The sequence below is a fragment of the Corythoichthys intestinalis genome, chromosome 11 (assembly GCF_030265065.1).
Source record: "Corythoichthys intestinalis isolate RoL2023-P3 chromosome 11, ASM3026506v1, whole genome shotgun sequence".
Classification (NCBI taxonomy): Eukaryota; Metazoa; Chordata; class Actinopteri; order Syngnathiformes; family Syngnathidae; genus Corythoichthys; species Corythoichthys intestinalis.
Window position 1 is genome coordinate 44372119 of NC_080405.1, and position 22712 is coordinate 44394830.

The following is a 22712-nucleotide window of genomic DNA, read 5'->3' on the forward strand; positions in this document are numbered from 1 at the left end:
ACGTATGCCCTTAAAAATTGGTGACTAATCTTACAACGTTGTATATAGCGTGCAACATGAAACAAAAATAAAACTCAATTTTTAAAATAATATGAATTTATTGGTGCAATCAAAGAACAATCAATATCTTCAGCTACATCATGATTACTCAAATTTAACAGTGACTTTTGTTATAATTGTATGTAGCACTTGGCAATTTCTATCATGTCTTGATGGCTGCACTTCACGGCACTTCAGCTCACAATTCAGTTTGACTTGAAGGTAGTTCGTTAGTGTGTCCAATTATAAATTAAAAAGGTCAAGTGATAAAATTAACTTACCGATGCAATCTTTGAGTCAAGGAACATTTCTTATGCTAATTCTAAGAAGTGATCAGCAATAGTTGCGGGCAAATTGTGTTCGGCAACAAATTGGCAGAATGAAATCTCTGCTTTCGTTACTTTCCATTCTGCAGACTTCATCTTTATGACCAGTGTTGTTAATCTAATGCCCCTTTCCCACTGAAACTAGTGGGTCAACGCGCATTTTTTCGAAGCCGATGCAACCCACTAGCAATTGGCATTTGACACCTTTCCCATTAACAAAAAAAAAAAGCCGTGTCTTTTTTTTTTTTTCACCCGTCTAACCCCCCACCCCACCTCAGCCGTGCGTAAGGTTCGTGACGTAACCACGCTAAGATCCGCTTCGACAAGTGCGACCGAATTCGTTCAGATCAAGGAAGTAAGCAATGCAAAGCAACATGGAAGCCTCCTTTCCGTTTGTGTTCTCTGTTTTCATGCTTTTTACTGCCCTCAAAATGGTCGAAATGCAGCAAAGGATCAACACTCTGCTTGCGCTGAGGCATCGTAGGCGACGTAAATTTTGGTTTGAAATTGAAAGGAGTCGTGTACGTCACAGAAGGAGGAGAAGAGCCTTCGTTTCATCTGTTATGGCTATTGCTAACGCTGCTACACCGACTGTTCGCCGTATGTGAATCCGGGCTAGAGCACATGTTTTTTGTTATGACGCATCACGTACTAGCCTACGTCACCACGTAGATTAGGGTGTTGACTGTTGACCCGGGGTTTTGCTTTCACTCTGCATGGCGATCAGAGCCGAGGTGATTTTAACGCGGGTCGCTTGGCGGGTTGATTGACACGGGTCGCTGCACCTTTACCACTGCCACCAAAAGCCGATTGTTAGTGGGTTGACACGGGTTTTTTGGCCAGTGGGAAAGGGGTATTACTTTTAAAATGTAATTAATTAGTTACAAATTACTTCTCCAAAAAAGTAATTGAGTTAGTAACTCAGTTACCTGAAAGTAAGAGTAATTACAGTAGCTACTTGGCAAAGTAACTGGTGTTACCTTTCATGTTTTTTTTTTCATTAAAAAAAAAAACTAAACAAAAAAAACATAGTAACCTTTGCCATGTTTGGAAATCGTTTAATGTTGTGAATCATCTGTTAAAGTTGTTAAAATTGCTACCGTTTTTGCATTAGTTCCCTTCTGTCTACTTTCGACATGTCAAAGTTTTAAAACTGTTTCATCATTTAAAGATAGATTCAAGTCAAGATTTAAGAGTATTTTAGATAAAAAGTTACTTAAGTTCGCTAGGAAGGTTCACTACAACAGAGCCTTTCTGAGAAGTCTACTGCTTCAAAATGGTGGCTGTTTATTAACGCCGCCATCTGTCATTTTCGCACGTAGTTCTATAAGGATTTGATATCTAGGCGTAGATTGTAGGCTGTCAGGAAATACTGGAGCCACCTAGCCTAGCATCGCGTTTGCTACAGCGTCACAACATTCTTCTCTCTCAGGGTCTCTGACTTTTCTTGCGTCATTCAACTAACGTAGTAACGCACATTGTCCCGTTCCCGAAACGGTTACAAAATCCGAACGGAGAAAAAAAAAAACGTAATGCACGAAAAACGTACGGCGTACACATTTAAAAATCAGTGCTCACTTGTACAAATTACGCCTAAACTATACAACTTGACAGGTATGCGAAAAACAAAAGTGCAGTTCTGTGCGCATTTTTCAACTAAAGTGCTTCAGAGTAAACATAGCATATGCACTGATAAACATGAGCACCCAATGGCCGGCTACTCGGCCCGCCCCTCTTATCTGTGATTGGCTAGGAATCGCCTTCATTCGCCGCTCAGATTGGTTGAATTGAATGACGACAGATCATAATAGGATGAATAGAGGGTTCGTCCGTCTGTGTGTGCGTGTGTTTCTGTGGAAGATTTAAAAAAAAAAAAAAAAATGCACAGTACAGTCTAATCGAGCTAGGGCGGGCACAGCAGTCTCTCAGGGCGGGCCCAGCCCCCTAATGCCCGCCCATGCCACCGGGTCTGACACAAATCATTTAATTTTTTCCCCAACAGATCCGAGAAAAGGACTTGTTTCATGTTTTGTTTCTCGCTCTGATGTAAATTGGAAATTGTACAAAAAGAAGTATCAAATATGCAACTTTTAAATCTATAATCATGAAAAATAGTAGCAATAGTGATTGCCTCTTTTAATGAATGCATAGGGTTTTTTTTGTTGTTGTGAGGAAAAATGAAAAGAACAAATGTTACATGGAATGATCGTGTTGGCCGCCATCTTATCATTAATTTAGTCAAATTGAACAACTGTTAAAAACAAAAACCGGTTTTAGGAGGTGATTCATTTCACATTAGGAATGGTTTCTTAAAGGTTTTTGTTTTTGTGAAAAGTGACTACCATTAGAATTGATCTACAAATTTTCACTTTCTAAACTAGGGGTGGAAATAACATGGATTCCATGGAACTTGGTGACTGCAGCTACAGAAAGAAGAATATCACAGTGAAAGGGTTTGTTACTGAAGGTAATGTATAATAACAACAACAGCAAGAATATCAACTAATTAAACTGTCAGTAGCAAGTGACATCAAAGATGGTAAATTATATAATTATTAGGGCTGTCAAACGATTAAAATTTTTAATCGAGTTAATTACAGCTTAAAAATTAATTAATCGTAATTAATCGCAATTCAAACCATCTATAAAATATGCCATATTTTTCTGTAAATTATATATATATTCTGTAAAATGAATTGTTGGAATGGAAAGATAAGACACAAAATGGATATATACATTCAACATACGGTACATAAGGACTGTAGTGGGCATTTCACTCTACTGTCATTTAAATCTGTCTATGCTGTCCTCACTCCGAAGCGTCTACTTTTTCCAAAGCTAGACAGCTAGTGAACGACGCCTTAATAATTAGACTTCTTCCTTTTTCATCTGATTTATTAATAAAATGGCCTCAAACCATTGTCCTCTTTAGACCGTCGTAAAACTACAAAATAAAAGTACACAAGCATTGCATTAGCAACAACGTTAGCTTAGCACGCTATACAGGTTCACTAAACATAAACAAAAAGCGTCTCATACAAAAAATATAACATTTCGCTTACTAACATAATATGTACATTCTTTACAACAACCATACTTACGGACAAATCTTGTCCAAGGATCATATAAGCACAACATTATCAGCCCGAGACGTCGTGCAGTCATAATGAACTGGCAATAAAATAATAAACCATGTCGCAAAGCGACCACAAGAGTTCGGTGTTGGACAGCACAAAAAGCCTTGCTGTAAAACTTACCAAAAGGCAGAATACTTTCTGAGCGGGACATGTGCGTTAATTGCGTCAAATATTTTAACGTGATTAATCAAAAAAAGTAATTACCGCGCGTTAACGCGATAATTTTGAAAGCCCTAATAATTATTCATTCAATAATTTTTAATACAGGTCATTGTGTGTATTTATTTTTGATCCTATAATTTTTCAACAAGTAATGTAATGGTACATGTGTAGCCATGCCAGATACCCCCACAAAAAAAAAAACCCTGAGTACTTGTACCATTAAACCCCACTGTTATTAAAGGGTACCACGGATAGAAAGGCATTTACTTCTTAAAAGATAAATGTTAGTATGAGGTATAATTTGATATTAAGACTCCTCTCAATGTTTTCGTTTCAGTAACATTTTAACTAGTAGGTCGCCATTGTTGTTGACGACGCAATGCACTTTGAGTGGTGATGTTGCTGGGTGACGCTGCCGGGCTTCCACTGTGTCACTCTTCAACTACAGAAACATGTCGTCAGTTCTGCCCTTCCAATTTGAACCCGAGCGGAAAATTAATTAGTAGGACAGCCTGGTCGATATTTCATAAAACAAGCAGCTCACGCAAAATGAACAGGAAAGACAAGATGAGACAAAAGTAGGACAAAACCGGTAGTGTTCATGTGTCAAGTTCGCTAGTGTCATCACTCTCCTGCTCTAGTGGCGGAGGAGAGCGTTTGATGTCAAAAAATGTTTGCAGTTCTTTGCGCTAAACTTTTGTTTGATCCAACTTATTCCATTATTATTATATCATAAGGTGCCAGAACGCAAATCATAGCGCAGGGATGACGAGGCGGGCACAGGTCCCGGAAAGCATGCAGAAAATGGTACTGAAAACAACACGCAAATGCCCACTTGCCATGCTGTGGGACATGCAAGCCTCAATTTCAGATAATATCAATGGTATAAATGTAATGACAACAATTTACAATTATTTAGGCTATACTCTGCACAGCACGGGCAATTGCCACATAAGCACAGGTGGGACTTACAGTTACAGTACACATCAGCAAATAGTTTTCTCAACAGGTCTAACTTGTAAAACATAAAAAAAAAAAAATAATCTGAGGTTACAATAAAGAACACAGATCTCCCATTATTATTATAATAATGGGTGGGTTTGAGAATGCTCTCTGATTGGTCAGTTGCCATGTATTAATCACGATATAACATGGCTAGATGATTTATACATGGCTAGGGCCTAGGGGTGTAACGGTACATAAAAATCTCGGTTCGGTATGTACCTCGGTTTTGAGGTCACGGTTCGGTTCATTTTCGGTATAGTAAGAAAACAAAATGCAAAATATAAATGTGCCAGTTATTTATTGCACACCTTTGTGCTTACAACAATAGGAACATTAGCCTATACAAAGCCAGAATTATGCTCAAAAAGTAGCGGGTATTTAAAGATAATCCAACAACAATTTGCCTTCCAGACCTCGCATATTGGTCAGCTTTCTTTCTGAAAAATAGAAGAAAAAAGAAGTCCTGTGCTAAAGAGAAAAGCAATCCCAATGACAAAGATTTTAACATGTATTTTACAAATGAAATGCCTCAATGAATCTTTTTTTTTCTTCTTATGAACGGTTTTCAAAAGCTTTATTGGTGTTTTTTCTCAAGTTAAAGCGCCACACAGAAATGAATAAATTTAATTGTGTAAGCAGGATCAGTGTATTATTATTTAATTACAGGTGTTTTAGCTCATTTCAATTTATTTTATTTAAATGGGCTATTATTTATTATGTGTCTATATTTTACAAATGTGATGTAGTATTCATTTATATTGTATATTTTATGTTGTATAAGTTTAGTTCCTATGTGAATATTAGTTCCTACTTGTTTTGTTGTGGTAGGAGGGTTTTGTATTGAACACGGGGCCGTGTTGATTATTATTATAGCAGAGAAGACACCAGTAAATTAACAAAGACAAGTCAACTGTACCCCGATATACCACTCAAGAGATCTGATGGACTCAAAAAGTCGGTTACGATTGCATATTAGTTTGAAAATCGACCGGATCCACCGTATTTTCACACGAGTGACTTCTGGTCTGCCCGTTCCTAGCTACCGGTAGTAGTATCGACGCAGGAGGGTCGCGTCTCGCGTCAAATAATAAACTCTGCCGTCCTTTTTGCGCGCGTCATGTTGAGTCGCTTCTGGGACGCGTCTAACACGCGGCCGCACTGCAACTGGTGTGCATTGGCTGATTGACTTTAACGCCCGCGTTTCACTGCGTTCTCACGGCGGCCACGTTGTCTCGCAGTTGACGTTTCTGGGTTATACTGTCCTACCGTGTTGGTCCTCATTATAGTAGAGAAGACGGAGTAAATATAATCTAAACAAAGAAACTGTAACCCGATCGACTCACAGCCTCGAAAAGTAAGGGTTACGTCAGAAACTCGTTCGGTACGCCTCCGTTCCGAACCAAGCACCACGTACCAAAACGGTTCAATACAAATACATGTACCGTTACACCCTTACTAGGGCCTCATCACCAAATGTATCACTACGCGGTTATAGTCATACATTGAGTCCATGGTTTACGAACATATTTATCTGTTAATTTATTATACTTCCATCATAATTAATTCCAATAACATAGTTGTAATTATTGTATAGGCCCAGCCGCCCATGTAGGCAAATAAATTGAAAATAATTCAAAACGGTGTCGCCTACTTTATTGCATTCACCTTGAACTGAGCTGCTGTCCAAACAGTTATGCATCCCATCCCTGACCTGTCGGTGGAGGGGGATGTCCCACATTCTTCTACGCTCAGTGCGCTCTCCTCTCCTAAATCTTCCTGAAAGCGAGCTGATGTAGTTGTTCCCGGTGCTCCGGTGTAGCTTTTCTGATTCGTTTTGAATCATCTTCCTTCTTTTATAAAAAGGACAGTAAATGCAACTGTCTTTTTAGCATGTTGAAATACCATTTGATCCTGGCTGCTTGCTCCCCAGATGCCGCAAATTTCCAAAGTTTTGTTGTTTTTATGTCAGGGGCGTGATTTGTTGGTCCAGCTTATCAGTGCATCAATAAATCTATGACTCTTTCAAATGACATTAAAGACCAAATGTGAAGTAATTTCATAAAGTGCCAAATAGGGTCACAATTAAAGTAATTAAACATTGTCCGACAAATAAAGCATGAAAAAATAATTTATATGTTGTATACTTGACAAAATAATCACGTTTCCGAAGTTCGAGCCTGAAAGGGGATGAACCCGGAAGTGATACGTCACACCGAGAACAGCGATATAAGCGATAGATCGAGTGCTAGGAAGGAGATCCAAGTTTTTGAAGAGTTGGAGTAAGAAGAGGAGGTTGGAATTTTATGTTGGACCTAACATGTATTAGCCAGACGCTAATCAGGATGCAAACAATGTGCCCAGACTACCTGACATGGAATGGAGACAAGACCCATTGAGATTACAAGATTGGTAAGATATAGGCTGTTATTATTTTATGATTTGAAGCATGTCAGGTAAATAAACTACCTACTATTGCTTGGGTTAAAAGAAAAGTTTTGACAAATCCCCGATCGTGTTGTGGAATGAACGGTGGCGGCTAATGACGTTAGCTTTTGTTTGCCTGACATGTTTCGGCGAACACTTCCACCTTCGGACCCTCTGACGGGGGCGGGGGTGTTCGCCAAGGCATGTCAGGTGGATAAACCTTTTAATATTGCCTATGACTAGAGAAAAGTTTTGATGAATCCCCAAACGTGTTGTGGAATGAGCGGTGGAGGCTAGCGACGTTAGCTTTTGTTTGCCTGACGTGTTTCGGCGAACACTTCCGCTTTTGGACCCTCTGATGGGGGCGGGGGTGTTTGCCAAAGCATGTCAGGTAAATAAACCACCTACTATTGCCTGGGCTAAAAGAAAAGTTTTGACGAATTTATAAGTGTAGGAAAAATAAATTCAATACAACTATGATCGGGGATTGCCACAAGTTTGCTTCTGCTGTTTATTCCACAACACAATCGGGGTTTTGCCTTGAGTTACCTTTCAGCTAGCGTCGCTACCTTCTGCTGTTCATTCCACAACAGTTGGCAGCTCTGCTTTGACATCGTCATCAGTCATCTATCCAAAAATCAAAACTTACTTTTTTGCAAATCCTTGATCATAAGCAGACCAGTTGAGGAAGCAGGAATCTTCGAAGTGTTTGTAGCAGAGAACACTACTCGATGATGGCGTGAAATTCATTTGTTTCGTGCGAACGAAAGATGTCCATTTACGTGCCCAGCTATCCTTTGGCCACTCATACAACTTTTCTTTAAATTGAAAACAATACATCGCCACACACCGCCGTGGCATCTTACCGAGAAGCAATGCAACAATATTCTGTGTGCATGGCGGACTTCCCTCGCAGTTCTCGGTGTGATCTCATTTCCGAAGATTGTCGAAGAAAAGCATTTTCGTTGTCAAGGGCGTTGCTATGGTTTAAACAAAAAATCTAGAAGGGTTGCGTGAAAAAAAAAAACCAAAATATGCTCATAATTGTTTAGCCATTGATATTATTTAAAAACATGGTTGGCCAACCTTACTTCACATTTGGTCTTTAAATTCTTATAAACAACATTGTTACCGGTATCCCCAAGGGGCCGCTGTCCCGCTTCAGTGTGACCGGCATTGCAAATTTGGCCTAGAAGAAGAAGTGGGCAAGCGTAAGGGGGAGAGAGAGGGAGCAAAAAGGAGAGTTGCGTGAGGGTGCGTTGTTAACTTTCTGACTGTACCCCGCTCGTTTTACTTTAGTTAATAAGTCTCCATGCAACAGCCATCCGAGGCATCTCTGTGTTTTTATACACACATAACCTCACCGAAGATAGAACCGTACGTAGGAGCGACAACGAACAAGCCACGGAAATTGCCGGTCTACATATTATTATTATTTTCTATACACGAGAGGTGCCGGATCTGCCCAAATAAGTCCTGGAACACAGGTGGCGGAACTTGTTCCTGCAGGATCCGGCACAAATTAACCCCTGGAGATAATTCGCATCCAGAGCTGTCATGTGCTTTACATATGATTGGGGTATACAGTGAAACACGGCAGTTTAAATATTTTTGCAGATAGCCCGTACATCACAGCACACGAAAACGTTGATGCACGAGATGTTTAATGGGTTCAACCTCCGTGACCGAGAGAATGCCTCCTTACCTTATTTTTGTCATGTGAAAAGCACTGTCCAGATTGATGATCATCCTGCCCGTGTTCACGATTTATCAGACTTATCAGATGTTGCTCCTGAAAATTTTGTGGCGGTGAATAAGCGAAATGAAAAACAAATGAATCAATTTGTTAAACTTAGTTTGATTGCCGGCTATTCGTATAATTTTCTGCCCAACAATTATAATGATGCCTTATTTTACACATTGAGATATCAGGACTGTCGTGTACTTTATTTGTACTCAAAGCACGTGAGACACATTGTGAGCAAACGTGATTATCTTTTTATTCAACTCCACACTGGCTCTGCATGAAGGGAGTATTCAAGACCCCACAGTTTAGCAACATTAACGAACACCACAAGGACCATGTTATTTTTTTCTACATCGATAGTATGTGTATTGTTTATTGATCTATTAGCTGCAATCAGTAACTCAAGTTCTCAGATGAATAGCAACAAACGGTCCGCGAATGCGGAATAGAGGCTTGAACTCAAAGCAGACAACAGTAACAGGGATTTATCGAACACAGACAAAAAACACGTGATCGCGAAAAGGGAGACAAGAAAGGGTCTGTGACAGCAGGTCACGTTAAAAAAAAACTGAGGGGAAAACCACGGTGAGAGGCCATAAAAGCTTGGCGAAAACAAATAATGCACTCAAATACCATCACAAGGTAGAGGAATCCAAAAACCAGAGCGGCAGAAAAATGAAGAAACCAAGGCAAGGACGCAACAAGAAACATAGCGATCGAGAATACAAACTGTCAAATGGCAGCAAGTTAATATCTCGGCAACAAGCCTAGGATCGGTTTAAAGACACGGCTGATGAGCTGGAATCGAATGCAACTCAACCCACAGCTTTGTGACAAAAAAAAAATCTGACCAGCAGCAGAATGTTACAAAATCATGCCATTCGTCATTCTAGCTTCGCTAGTTTAGAGCACAGCTATTCTCACAGCACAGACCAATCACGTGATCACCCCAGCGTGCATTGCGCGGGTAAAACAATGCGCCCTCCGTAGGTTGAAACGTACTTAATATTTTAGATTTTAAATCAATGGCAATATTCTATGTTTTTCTGTTAAAATATTATAACAAAAGACAATAATTGTGGCTTATTAGAGCCTACAAATCTTTAAGTCCGTGGTTCCCTTTGATATTTAACATGAGAACAATATTTAACGGCCAAGTAGGTTAGACACGCACAAGGAATTCATTTTTCAGTTTCAGTCCATCCAAGGAACATTAAAAAAAGACTGACATATAAAGTGGGAGGACATGATTAGGGAGAACATTAGTTTTACTCTGGTTTAAAAGTCCATTGATTTTCAATAAATTCTAACACCATGAGAGGAAAAGTACAAGCATGTTAGAAATGAATAATTTTAGGCTTTTTTTTGGAAACTGACAGTATTTTCTTATTAATTTAGTGAACTTTCAACAAAGGAAAAAGTCATCCAGGTGGTTCACTGTGTGTTTTGGTTTGCTGTGCTCAGTATTACTGGCTGGTAACATTGGACAATTTATCTACTGTATGTCACATTCAAAACTTGTTAGCATGACTATTTGACATGCTGTTGCATTACTTTTTGTCACTGATCTTGTCACCTAAAATCCATTTTCACAGACAAAATTTTACCTGGTTTGGTGGTGAGGGACAAAGACCTGACACATATGTGCAACAATTCTCTGGTGGCAGACAGAGATCGACTCCTTGGCATCGAAATGGCTTTGACCACCGAACGAGATGAGTTGAAAGCCAACTTCCAGGACGTGAAGCAGCAGCATGATCAGTTGCAGTCCAAATACCAACTCTTAAATAGAGAGAACAGTGCACTGGGCAAAGAGAAAGAGCAGTTGAGAGTTACTTATGAGTCCCTTCTTAAAGAGAAAGACCAGTTACAGACCAGCTACAATTCCCTTGTCAGACAGCAAGAGGACCTTCAAGCTAATATAATTACGGTGGCTTCTGAAAGAGATGAGTTCAAGTCCCGCCTTAACAATCTCGAAAATGAGAAAGAACAGTTGGAGCATAATTGCTCTTCACTGAAAAGCGAGAGAGACCTGTTACAGGCCAATTTTGAGTCGCTCTTGAAAGAGAAAGAACATCTTCAAAGTAGTAAAACAACCTTGTCTGCTGAAATAGATCAGTGCAAGTCCAGCGTCAACAGTTTGAAAAATGAGACGGATCAGTTAGAACAAGATTATGCTTCAATCAGAAAACAGAAAAATGACTTAGATGCCATTCACAACTCCCTCACGAAAGACAAAGAGCAGTTACAGACGAACTATGATTCCCTCCGTAGTGAGCAACAGCTTCTGCTTGAAAGTAAAAAAAAAATGTCAAATGAAAGAGATCAATTCAGGTTGATGCTCACCAATCTGGAAAATGAGAAAAAACAGCTGCAACAGAATTGCTCTTCACTGAGGAGCGAGAAAGACCAGTTACAGAACCAATATGCAACCCTCGTTCAAGAGAAAGAGCTACTCATAAAAAATCTGACCAAACTGACTGCTGAGATAGATAGATGTAATACCCTGAATGGCTATTTCAAAACTGAAAGAGACTATCTTACAAAACAGTTAGAGCCCTGTACAATCTTGGTTGATTCCGTTAAGTGAAACACCACACTTGAGATGAACAAAACACTGGTTTATTAACAACATAATAAACTCGGGACGGCCGATTGCTAAACCTGATATGCAATAATTCCATTTATCGCACGGTAAATGAAAATGAAGGCGGTAATTTTCCTGCTGCGATTTATCGCCTCATGTGCGTGCGTACGCGCGTGCATGCGCGGCGGACGTGCTGTTAAAACTTCGACTTCCTTGTTACCAACATCGCAATATGCTGTGACGAGGATTCACTCTGTTTTATTGACTTACATTTGAGTTTGCGTGACCAACATTCAATGGGGGGAGGCGGGGCCGAGTGCACTTTCGGCGTACAGCAATGAGCGAGCAGAGTGAGGAAGACGGAAAATGGACGGAAAATGCTGATTTCCAAGCCAAACACCTCAGCCCCGGTGTGGGAATATTTTGATTTTAAACCAAATGAAAATAGCGAGGCAACCAAAAAGGATGAACCAGTCTGCAAATTGTGTTTGGAGGTTGTTTCAACAAAGAGGGCCAACACAACAAATCTACATGCTCATTTGAAACACTATCACCCTCTTTAGTTTTCACTGCTTGGTTAGTAAACCACGAGACATACATTGTGTTAGAATGCGGCCCAAACGGAGGGGAACACACCACGGTTGCACACTTCATGTGATAGTTTTTGTCAGTTCAAGTCAAGCTACATTTATTAATTTACATTTATTTATGGAGTTTTATGCTTTTTACAAATTTTTAACTCACTTCTCCTATACTCCACACAGAAAACCAGGGGGAAAAATGACCCAAAAGTGTACATGGTTTTGCAAAAAAGCGTTTTAGAACTGAGATTTGAGTTTAAAGCAGGATCATGTCTATAGTTTTGAATGACTGGATCATGGGCATGGAGCATGAATTGTGGCCATTTTGTCTGAAGTTAGTACAAGGAAACGTGTGAAAACTTTTGAGAAAAACAGAAACAGAATCTGTGTCATAAAAAGGTGGAAGGGAGCAGCCCTGAACAATTGCGCTGAACACACTGAAACAATGACTGAATGTCCTAATAGTCCTAATTATTATGAAGGGGATATGTACTGCACAGTGTTGTCAATCTTAATTCAAAAAGTAATTAGTTACAAGTTACTAACTAAATTACTTTTTGGGAGAAGTAACTCAGGTACCTCATTGTAAGAGTAATTTGTTGCTCAGCAAAGTAACTCATGTAGCTTTTCATGTTCTACACGTTATTACAAATATACAAATTTGAACGAATTTCACATCAAAGATGTTTATGTTAACTGATTGATTTTTTCATTCCTCCCCAAAAAACATAGGTCAGACTTTTACTTTTACAATCTGATTTGGCCGTCATGGTAAATGGTAAAATATCACAGGGACCTTGATTACCTGCCATTGAAAATAAATGGGATTTTTTTTTTTTAATATTTATATATATATATATATATATATATTTGAATACATTCCAATACAGGACATACCATCTTCATGATAAGTAGGACTGAAAATTCAAAATTCAGTCATTGTTTAAGTGTGTTCAAAAGCAACTGCTCAGGGCTGGTCCCTACCCCCTCCTCAATTATTTATTTTGAGTCATGGACTAGCTAATGAATAAGTCTCACCAAGAAAGAAAGGAACAAAATGTATGGCGATCGTTTCCTAAGGTGATAAAGTAACCAAGTGTTTATTTTGTCATAACATATCAACTGCATTTAATGTTGTTTGACGCTTAGGCTAGGTTCATACTGCAGGTCTTAATGCACGAATCCGATTTTTTCATGTTTTTCCCACTTAAGTGAAGCATGAACTTGACGGTCTGAACGTGACAAGTCGCATTGAAGTGGACCATTTCAAATCCGATCTGGGTCACTCATGTGTGGTCTAAATCCGATCTGTGCCACATTTTTCCAGAATGTGGCTGGCGGTCTGAACTTTCAAGTCTCCCGAATCGGAATTCATGCAGAAATGACGTCAGCAAAGCGAAAGCGGCAGGCAAGATGGGAGCGATGTAGCTGTGCATTAGCTTCTGGCTTGAACTCTTCTTTTATGCACAAAGCAGGCTTGACCACAGTCCAAAAAAAAAAAAAAAAAAATGAAAAAAGCATAAGCCAGACCAATTTCGATTTTCATTCTGCACCGAATGAGCATTTGTGTTGATTGTTGCATTTAAAACATTACAAGATTCCAAAGAAGAGACATGCATTACAAATCCTAGCTTGGAATAGCAGTATGCCACGATGACCCAGATATTTTTTTACATCAAGAGTTTGGGCTCTGTACTATTTTACCCAGCAGACTTGAAAATTTTGTACAATTGCTGAATAATTCAAGAAGGTCACCGCAAACACAACTGTTTTAGGTTGATTTGATCACTTAAGTCAGCAAACTCACTGAAAACTCAGTGAACTTGAATAATTCAGTTGAAACACAGACTGACTCAAGTTAGTGTGCTCGTTGTAGAATCAAGATGATTCAAGTTAATCGGGGAAGTGATTCCAGTTTACAGGCTCTCGAGAAAGCAGTCGACTCAGATTATGTTGCTCACTGACTGACCAGAAGGATTTATTTCGGATAGGAGACCAACAGGAGTCAGTCAAACTGTTCTTTCTGTGGCAAATGAATGAGTTGGCACATTTGACTTTTGGAATAACTGAACTTTCCTCATTTGGCCCGGTCAACAATCTCAAGTGAGGCAAAAGAGGAGGGAAATGCCAGATGGACATTCAAATAAGTTAATAAAAGGAAAAAATCAACTGCCTCCCCAAAAACGATGACCATAAGTCAACGAACTAAAGTGCGAATGCGAATGTGACGTCTGTGGCTTTATCCGGGGAGAGGCGTGTGGGCCTTTTTGGGTTTCAGAAAGTTCCCGTTCACCCCGAGATCGGCCAAAATAAGTGCAACAACTGTGGGACCACTGGACTTACAAAGAAGTGAACAAGGAAGTGAGTAAACATCGTGTTTTGTGTTATGTTAAATACTATGATCATGGCACACGTTTTAATACTGAGGTGGCTTGCATTTTGTGATGACATGCTCCTTGTCCACTCGGCCGACGACCGGCGGCTTGTCGCACATACCCCCGCCGGGACAGTACTATACTCGGCTTATTGCCCTCTTCGTGTGCCCGATGTTCTGTCAAATTTTCCACCTGATCAGAAATTGCAAATTTGTGTTAAAAATGACCACGAATACAGCGATTACAAATTAAACACTACAACCTGTCTTTAAATAAAGGACTATTTACTTACGTTTGATAATGGATGGGCATGTAGAAAAGCTCTCCTCAGACACATTCTGCCATGTTAGCTGCACAACAACTGCAGCCGCTCTCGTATGACTCGCTCGCTGTTTACATCTTCGCCGTGTAGTAAAGCATTATTTTACGCCATATTCGTGTTGACCGTGTGGCAGCTACGTGCTCCTCCGACGTCGGCCGGTGTGTCCGGCGGTCATTGTCCAGCTGCTTCCCTGCAAACGAGCCCTCTGCTGTCAGCAGGAGAACGACGAGCTCCAACTTGCTCGCCGCCGGGCGGGTTGCCAATAGGCGAAGACAATCGACAACCCCGCTGTCGTGTGAAATGATCCGGGCTAGTTATTTGTGATTTTTCGATTCGAAGACTTTGAAACATCACTCGATTTGGGTTAGCATGTCGGCTAGCTGTCACGCCTCTTGGTTTGTTTATGTTCTCCGAAGCCGAGGCAGGGAAATGACAAAAGCCCGACTAACTACGGTAGCATAAGTTATCGTTCGGGAGGTGCGACAGTAAAGGTGAAGTCGACAGTTTTGACCATTATGGAGTAATTTTGACATGTAATAAATAAATGCATTTTTATTATTTCATATTCCATTCAGCACAAGACTTATTTGTCATGACCATACCATTTATTTAGCTATTGGGGAAAAATACTTAGATAAAAAGAATATCCTGTAAAAATATTGGAGTAGAGACTGAAACAATGACATTTTGCGGCTCTCTCGGTCGCATTTTTCTTGTTCTGTTCATCCTCCTGTTGGAGCCCTATAATGGGAGGCGTGGCTAACCGGCAGATTAAAAGACTAATTTCTCATCATTTGCGCTTTGCCAAATTGTTGTATATAGTCGAATTGTTTCAAAATATAATTCTAATTTACATACTAATGCTATTTAAGACTTTTTTTCTCCTGTCACACGCACTTGAAAGGTCAAAATTGTTGACGTCCTAAGCTAGCAGGGGAAATAAACACGGATTCCATGGAACTTGATGACTGTGGCTACTTAAAGAAGAATATCACAATGAAAGGGTCGGTTACTGAAGGTAATGTATCAAAATAATAGCAGCAGCAGCAAGGAAATCAACTAATTAAACTGGCAGTCAAGTGACATCAGCAATGCTAAATTATATAATTTATGTTACCATTCAATTATTTTAAATACAGGTCAAATGTATATATTCATTTTTGATTATATTTTTTTCAACAAGTAATGGTATGCCAAAAAAGAAATGGTTCAACGTGCACACTTGTTATAAGGTCATGGTTCACCTCTCACATTTGATACAGTAGGGAAATCAAGACGGTTAACTGCGATGAGGTAAACTACAAATGTTTACATACTAGAGTTCATGCATAGCAAAGGTAGTCTGGTTGTGAGCTAGACATGTGTGCGTTGCTATGCCAGATATCTTCTCCCAAAGAACTGACTATTTGTGCCATTGAACACCACTGTTCTCAATATTTAACATCAGAATGAGAATTATATTTTACGGGCCAGATGGGTTAGAAGCACGCAAGGAATTCATGTTTCATTTTCAGTCCACCCAAGGAATATAAAAAAAAAAAAAAAAAGATACATGCAGGGGAAGGACAAGAGTGAGAAGATTAGTTATACTCCGGATTAAAACTCCATTCATTTTCAGTGAATGCTAACATTATGAGAAAAAGTGCAATCGAATTAGGAAAGAATCATTTTAGGCTTTTATTTAGAAACTGACTATATTTTTTTTCCGGTTAATTTAATGAGTTTTCATCAATGGAAAAAGTCATCCAGATGTGTCACTGTGTTTTGGTTTGCTGTGTGCAGTATTATTGGCTGGTAACATTGGACAATTTATTGTATGTATGTTTGTATGCTTGACAGGCAGTTTCATTACTTTTTGTTAGTGATTTTTTCACCTTTAATCCATATTAACAGATGAACAGATTAGCAGATTAACTTTTGCTTGGTTTTTCAATGGCAGACAAGGCTAACCAGTTACAGAACAGATAAGAATCCCTCGTTCAAGACAAAGCGCTACTTATAACCAATAAGACCACATTGACTGCTAAGAAAGATATGCTGAAATTAGGGGCTGTCAAACAATTAAAAATTTTAATCAAGTTAATTACAGCTTAAAAATTAATTAATCGTAATTAATCACAATTGATCACAATTCAAACCATCTATAAAATATGCCATATTTTTCTGTAAATTATTGTTGGAATGGAAAGATAAGACAAGATGGATATATACATTCAACATACGGTACATTAGGACTGTATTTGTTTATTATAACAATAAATCAACAAGATGGCATTAACATTATTAACATTCTGTTAAAGCGATCCATGGATAGAGAGACTTGTAGTTCTTAAAAGAAAAATGTTAGTACAAGTTATAGAAATTTTATATTAAAACTCCTCTTAATGTTTTCGTTTTAATAAAATTTGTAAAATTTTCAATCAAAAAATAAAATAGGAGCCCGCCATTGTTGATGTCAATAATTACTTACACAATGCTCATGGGTGCTGAAGCCTATAAAATCAGTCGCACCCAAGCGCCAACAGAGGGTGGCAAAACTCCATAAAACACAATAAGTGAGCGTTTCACTGTATTGTCATTTAAATCTGTCTGAGCGGGGCATCTGCGTTAATTGCGTCAAATATTTTAACGTGATTAATTTTTAAAATTAATTAACGCCCGTTAACGCGATAATTTTGACAGCCCTAGCTGAAATACTTCTAACGATATAAAAAATGAAAGAGACTATTTACAGAACAATTACACTTTGCTGGAAATTGAAAGAGACCGATTTGAAAGAAATATTACGGCCTTGAGACTAAATGAAGGCATTTGTCAAATTTGGAACCAGCTTCTTCAAATGAAAAATATGCGCAACGACTGCAACACACTGAGGGTCGATTACGAGGAGCTACAAAGAAATCAGAGCAGCCTCGAAATGCAAAGGCATGAGCTGTAGCAGAACGTGAACAAGATGACCGCCAAGCTAAAAAGTTAGACCACGACAGACAAAAGTCTAGTGTCCTCATCAATCTCCTCATTTTGATGTCATTCTACAGGTATGCACTGTCCAGCCGGGTGGTGGGAGTTCAACACCAACTGTTACTTTGTGTCAAGCTTGAGTCGGAATAGGGCAGAAAGCAGACAAGACTGCATAAGCAAGGGTGCCGACCTGGTTATCATAAACAGCAGGGAGGAACAGGTGGGGCCGATATGGGATCTCACAAATGAGATGTTGCTGAGAATATAAATGAGTTTATCACTTGTACATGTCTAATCCATTTGAAGTGGGAGGGTGGCAGCGAAAGAATGTTTGCTCATTCTCTGCAAACCCTCCTACTTAAAAAGGATTGAATGTCAAGCGCCGTCAATGGCAGAAAATTAGTTATGTCTAACCAAGCCATGTTGCTTTACATTCTAGTGAGTACAGTATATGCGTATTTTTTAATCATGGTATCGGTACAGTATCAGTCTTTATCACACAGCCGGAATCGATCTGAATCAGCATAGAAAGCCAAAAAATGTCAGTGAAACACCACTCAAGCGTATCAAGGAATTTTGATTTGTATGAATGAATGAATGTGCTACTACATGTCAATAAACCTTGTACTACATTTCAATAAGCCTTGTGGTAAATTACACTCTCATGGTATTTTAGGGAGCATTGTATTTTCTTCCATTCCTAGCGGAAGCGTATCAACATATTTATGCATGTCTACTTTCTTCAAAAACAGCAAACTAATGTGGGATTCTGCTCTTCATAAACATATCTTCCTTAATGGTTTATTGGACCCGGGCAAGCATGCCAGGATTATCCTAGGCGACCATATCAAGGAGGGAACTTGAATGTGGGTGGATGGTACCCTCCTCATCAAAAAGTAAGTTTGTTAAATTTCAAGAACAAATCGTCTGATGAATGTTTTGTTTATGTCAGATTTTGCGGATTTGTTTTTCTAACAGCTTTTGACAGAATAGGCAGCCTATTTACTTCCATAACCAGGACTCTGGCGAAAAAGCAAAAAGGTTTTCATGTTGGGGATCTGGAACGACGACACCTGTTCTCTTCGCCAACCATGGATTTGCAAGAATTGATAACGATGCGTGGCTTTAAACTTAATCCAGTGGATTTAATGCATACCTGCTGATACAGTTAATCACAATACAGTACTTCATAAAGAATGCAACATTTTGAAAGTTTCATGAATTTGTTTGGTTACTATTTTGCTCGTTGATTTGTTAGGGCAAAACACCCTCGCCTTATGTGGAAACTAGACCGTTTACCACAGGTTTAAATAAAAATATACGATGGCCCATGACAGATATACAGAGTTGAATTCAGGCGAGGACTTTTGTTCGTGTGTGTTTTGATTTATAAAATACGTTTAAAAAATATCCCTTAATAATTGGGAAAGATTCCTAGAACACCATCCCCACACTACTTCCACACTTAAACACCACGAGGGCGCTGTTAGTGCATGATCAATAATATGACTGAATGGTAACAGTTTAAAACCTCCAAAGTGGGTCATTTGGGGTGCGTTGGCTATCAACCAATAATTGGACGAAGGTCAAAGGTGTGTCACCAAGTCAAAACCTTTTATATGGGTCACCAAGTCAGAAAATTTTTGTATGTGTCATAGGGTCGGAAATATTTTGAAGTGTCAACAAGTCAAAACCTTTTCTAACTTTCACCAAGTCAAAAATCTTTCTAACTGTCACCTAGTTAACAAAAATTTGGAAATTTTTCTGTCACAGAGTAGAATATTTTTCTAGGTGCCACTAATACGGAAGTTTTTCTAATGAGCCGTTTACATGGTGACGCGACGAAACGAAGACGCAACAATTGTGTTGCGGAATGGCCTCCGCCTTTACATGGTGACGGCAAAAACTGAAGGCGAAGATGCAGAATTTTGATTCCAGACAGTGACTAGACAGTGTGGAATCAAGTGTCACTCCAAGGTACTTGAATTCAGAGACCATTTTTAGTTCCTGTCCTCCCAAACATACGCCTGAATGTTTGATGTCCTAGGGTTTCTTTGTAAACATCATACAAACAGTTTTGGTTGTGTTTAGTAGAAGGCAAGATTTGTTGAGCCAATCATTTCTAGGAACCATAGCTAATGTGAGAGCAGAAGCTGCGTGAAGATGACTGCGTCATCAGCGTACATTCCAAATTTAATGTTTACACATGAATTTGGTAGGTCATTAATATACAAAGAAAATCACAGTTGGCCAGGTATTGACCCCTGAGGCAGGCCAACAGGGACATCTAGAAATGTTGATTTGACACTGTTAATGGAGACACACTGTCTCCCGAATTCTAAATATGATTTTATCCACTGAATTGCCTCCAATGAAAAATTAAAATGGGTTAATTTAGACAGAAGAACTTCATGATTTGCCGTGTCAAATGCTTTTCTCAGATTAAGAAATACTACACCAATGCAAGCTTTAGTGTCCAACATGCGTTTGATCATTTCAATAAAAAGACATTTTGCAAAGTCTGTGGAATGATTTCCCCGGAAACCAAATTGCATGGGATGCAAAAGAGAGCTGTCTTTATTGATAATTTTTGCTACCAATCTCTGAGTTTAGAAATCGTGGGGAGGACAATGATTGGCCGATAGTTGGCTATACTGTCACCCAATTTGAAGATCAGGATGACGGCAGCCATTTTCCAAGATGATGGGACAACTTTTTGTTTAAATAAAAGGTTGACCAGAGATGTTATTGGTGAAAGTAGGGATTCTCTGCATAGTTTAAGAACATTTGTATCCAACCTGTGGACATCCTTGGTTTTAAAATTCTTCAGTGAGCCGATGATGTTACCAACTTCCAACTCTGTTATCTCTTGCAGAGATAAAAAAAAAAAAAAAAAAAAAAAAAGGCTGTGTAGGAATAAACGTCCCCCTGCATGCAGTTTCATTGCCCTCCTTGGTTTGACAGTTTGTATCTATTTTGTATCCGGAGCTTTAGCTAACTGGAAAAGTACACGACGTGTAGGCTTACTCTGCCAACACACATAAAACTACACATTTTGAAATGTTAATATGTCAATACAATTATGAACCACTGCTTTTATCAGTGGTTCCAAATTATGAGAAAATATGTGAGTTCATTTATGCTAAGTCCTCGGATAACAAAAAAATGTTTCATAGTTTCTATCCTGATAATCCAAACAGAAACTTAAATGTGTTTCCTTTGTGTGCCCTTCTGTCTACAAAGTTTTGCACTCTTAATATTAGAGGTGGGAATCTTGGGGCACCTATCGATCCGATTACGATTCAGAGGCTACAGTTCGATTATAAATTGATTATTGATGAATCATGTCAAAAAACAACATGTAGAGCACTGCTCACCTGACAGTTCTTCCATGGATGGTCTCAGCTTTGCACCCAGGACACCTCCCTTAACTGTCATCAGGTGGATGAGTTTTGGTGTGTCACTGTCAAGTTTGTACTTAGAGGACACTGTTCCACGGAAATTGTTGTTATTCTTCTTAATTATTTTATCTGAGAAAACAAGAAGCACAAACAAATCTGTACTTAATAGAAACAATGGATACATGTAAGTCTACAATGTTTCAAGAACTCCGTTTTGATGTCCTAAATGTGCAACTTCTGCAGGGCCATGTCATGGGTGATTCACAACCTAAAAATGAAAAGATAATACTGTCACAAAAAATGACTGTGCTATCATTTAAGAAAAGAGAGGGGAAATGCAATTTGTAGAATAGCACAATAGCATAACACTCATGCGACATTACGTAGAGACAAACGATCTCCTGCTGAAGTCTGGTTTATGCACGATAATAGATAAGTCATATATGCCCCAATTGTGCGCTCAATTTTACGGTTTAGCTCGGTTTTTGCGGTTCCGGTGTTATGTCAAATTTTGCACCCCATCAGAAATTGCAACTTTGCAGTTCTGCACATGCGCGTAACGTTAAAAATGGCGCGAATGCAGCGGTTCCAAAGAAAACACTACAAACTTAGGATGAGTCACATACAACCTTTCAGAAGTACTCACAAAAATAATAAAACCACTCCTGGGATTCACAGATCAACGCTGCAAAAACTCAACACAACTTGCGACAGAACTCACAAACATAAAATTACAGAAAGTGGGGTATGTAAAGGTAAGGCTTCAAATTGATTGTTGAAGATGCTATACAGAAATCTATTTAACAAACTTTTCCAGCGTTGTTTCGTTGTTTAAATGCATTTCTAATGATCATTAAAAATATGAAGACTAGTTAAACATTAAGAAAACTTGTTTTTTTTCCTTCAAAGAAATGAAAATATATGTCAAATCCTTTCCTCCTTCTCTTGAGTGAGTTCTACAAAGTTTTCGGGATCGGGCCTACAAATAAAACATAATTTCGGGTTTCGGGTTCAGACTCAGCCCTGCAAATCAAATTAATTGATGGGGCTCGGGCCGGCTTGGGCTTCCATCCCCGCGGGCGCGGGTCAGTTCGGGCTGGATTTTTTAGGCGCGATCTTACCTTTAGAAAGGAGTCACGGAACGTATCCAAAGAGTCATGAAAAAAATACAATATACACCGGTCAAACTACACAAAACACTCAGGCAGATATTGGTCCATCCCAAGGACAAAATCCACCCAGAAAACAAATGTAACTCCATATATCAAATTCCATGCAAATCATGCATAAAGCATACATTGGAGAGACAGGGAAGAGCTTTATTACATGAAAAACAGAACACAAGAACGAGTGTGAGATGGAGATAGCAATATGACAAACGAGCAATAAAAGAACAAGCACAACAGGAAAATCACAAGTCAACCATCTTCGATCATTGCAAAAGGGAAAACCACATTATGGATTGGGAAAAGGCACCAAAGAAAACAAACATCAACACTGGATCAATGAGGCCATTGAGATCCGTAAGCGGGGCACGAGGACCATCACCCGGGTCGAGGGCTTACATGCTCTCTACTACCTGGACCAGCATCCTGGAAGAGCGAATAGTCAGCAGAGGGCGTGACTCCCCTGTCACCTTCATCCA

At 39.2% G+C, this 22712-nt stretch overlaps 1 protein-coding gene across 1 annotated transcript; it reads left to right on the forward strand.

Annotated features, from left to right (window-relative positions):
• Positions 1-623: 623 nt before the first annotated feature.
• Positions 624-20547, forward strand: LOC130923738 (centromere-associated protein E-like). The gene is made up of 5 exons (XM_057849664.1): positions 624-720; positions 2747-2832; positions 10436-11401; positions 17744-17886; positions 20542-20547. Exons 2-5 carry the CDS (start codon positions 2760-2762, stop codon positions 20545-20547), a joined length of 1188 nt encoding a protein of 395 aa, XP_057705647.1. The 5' UTR covers positions 624-720; positions 2747-2759.
• Positions 20548-22712: the final 2165 nt, after the last annotated feature.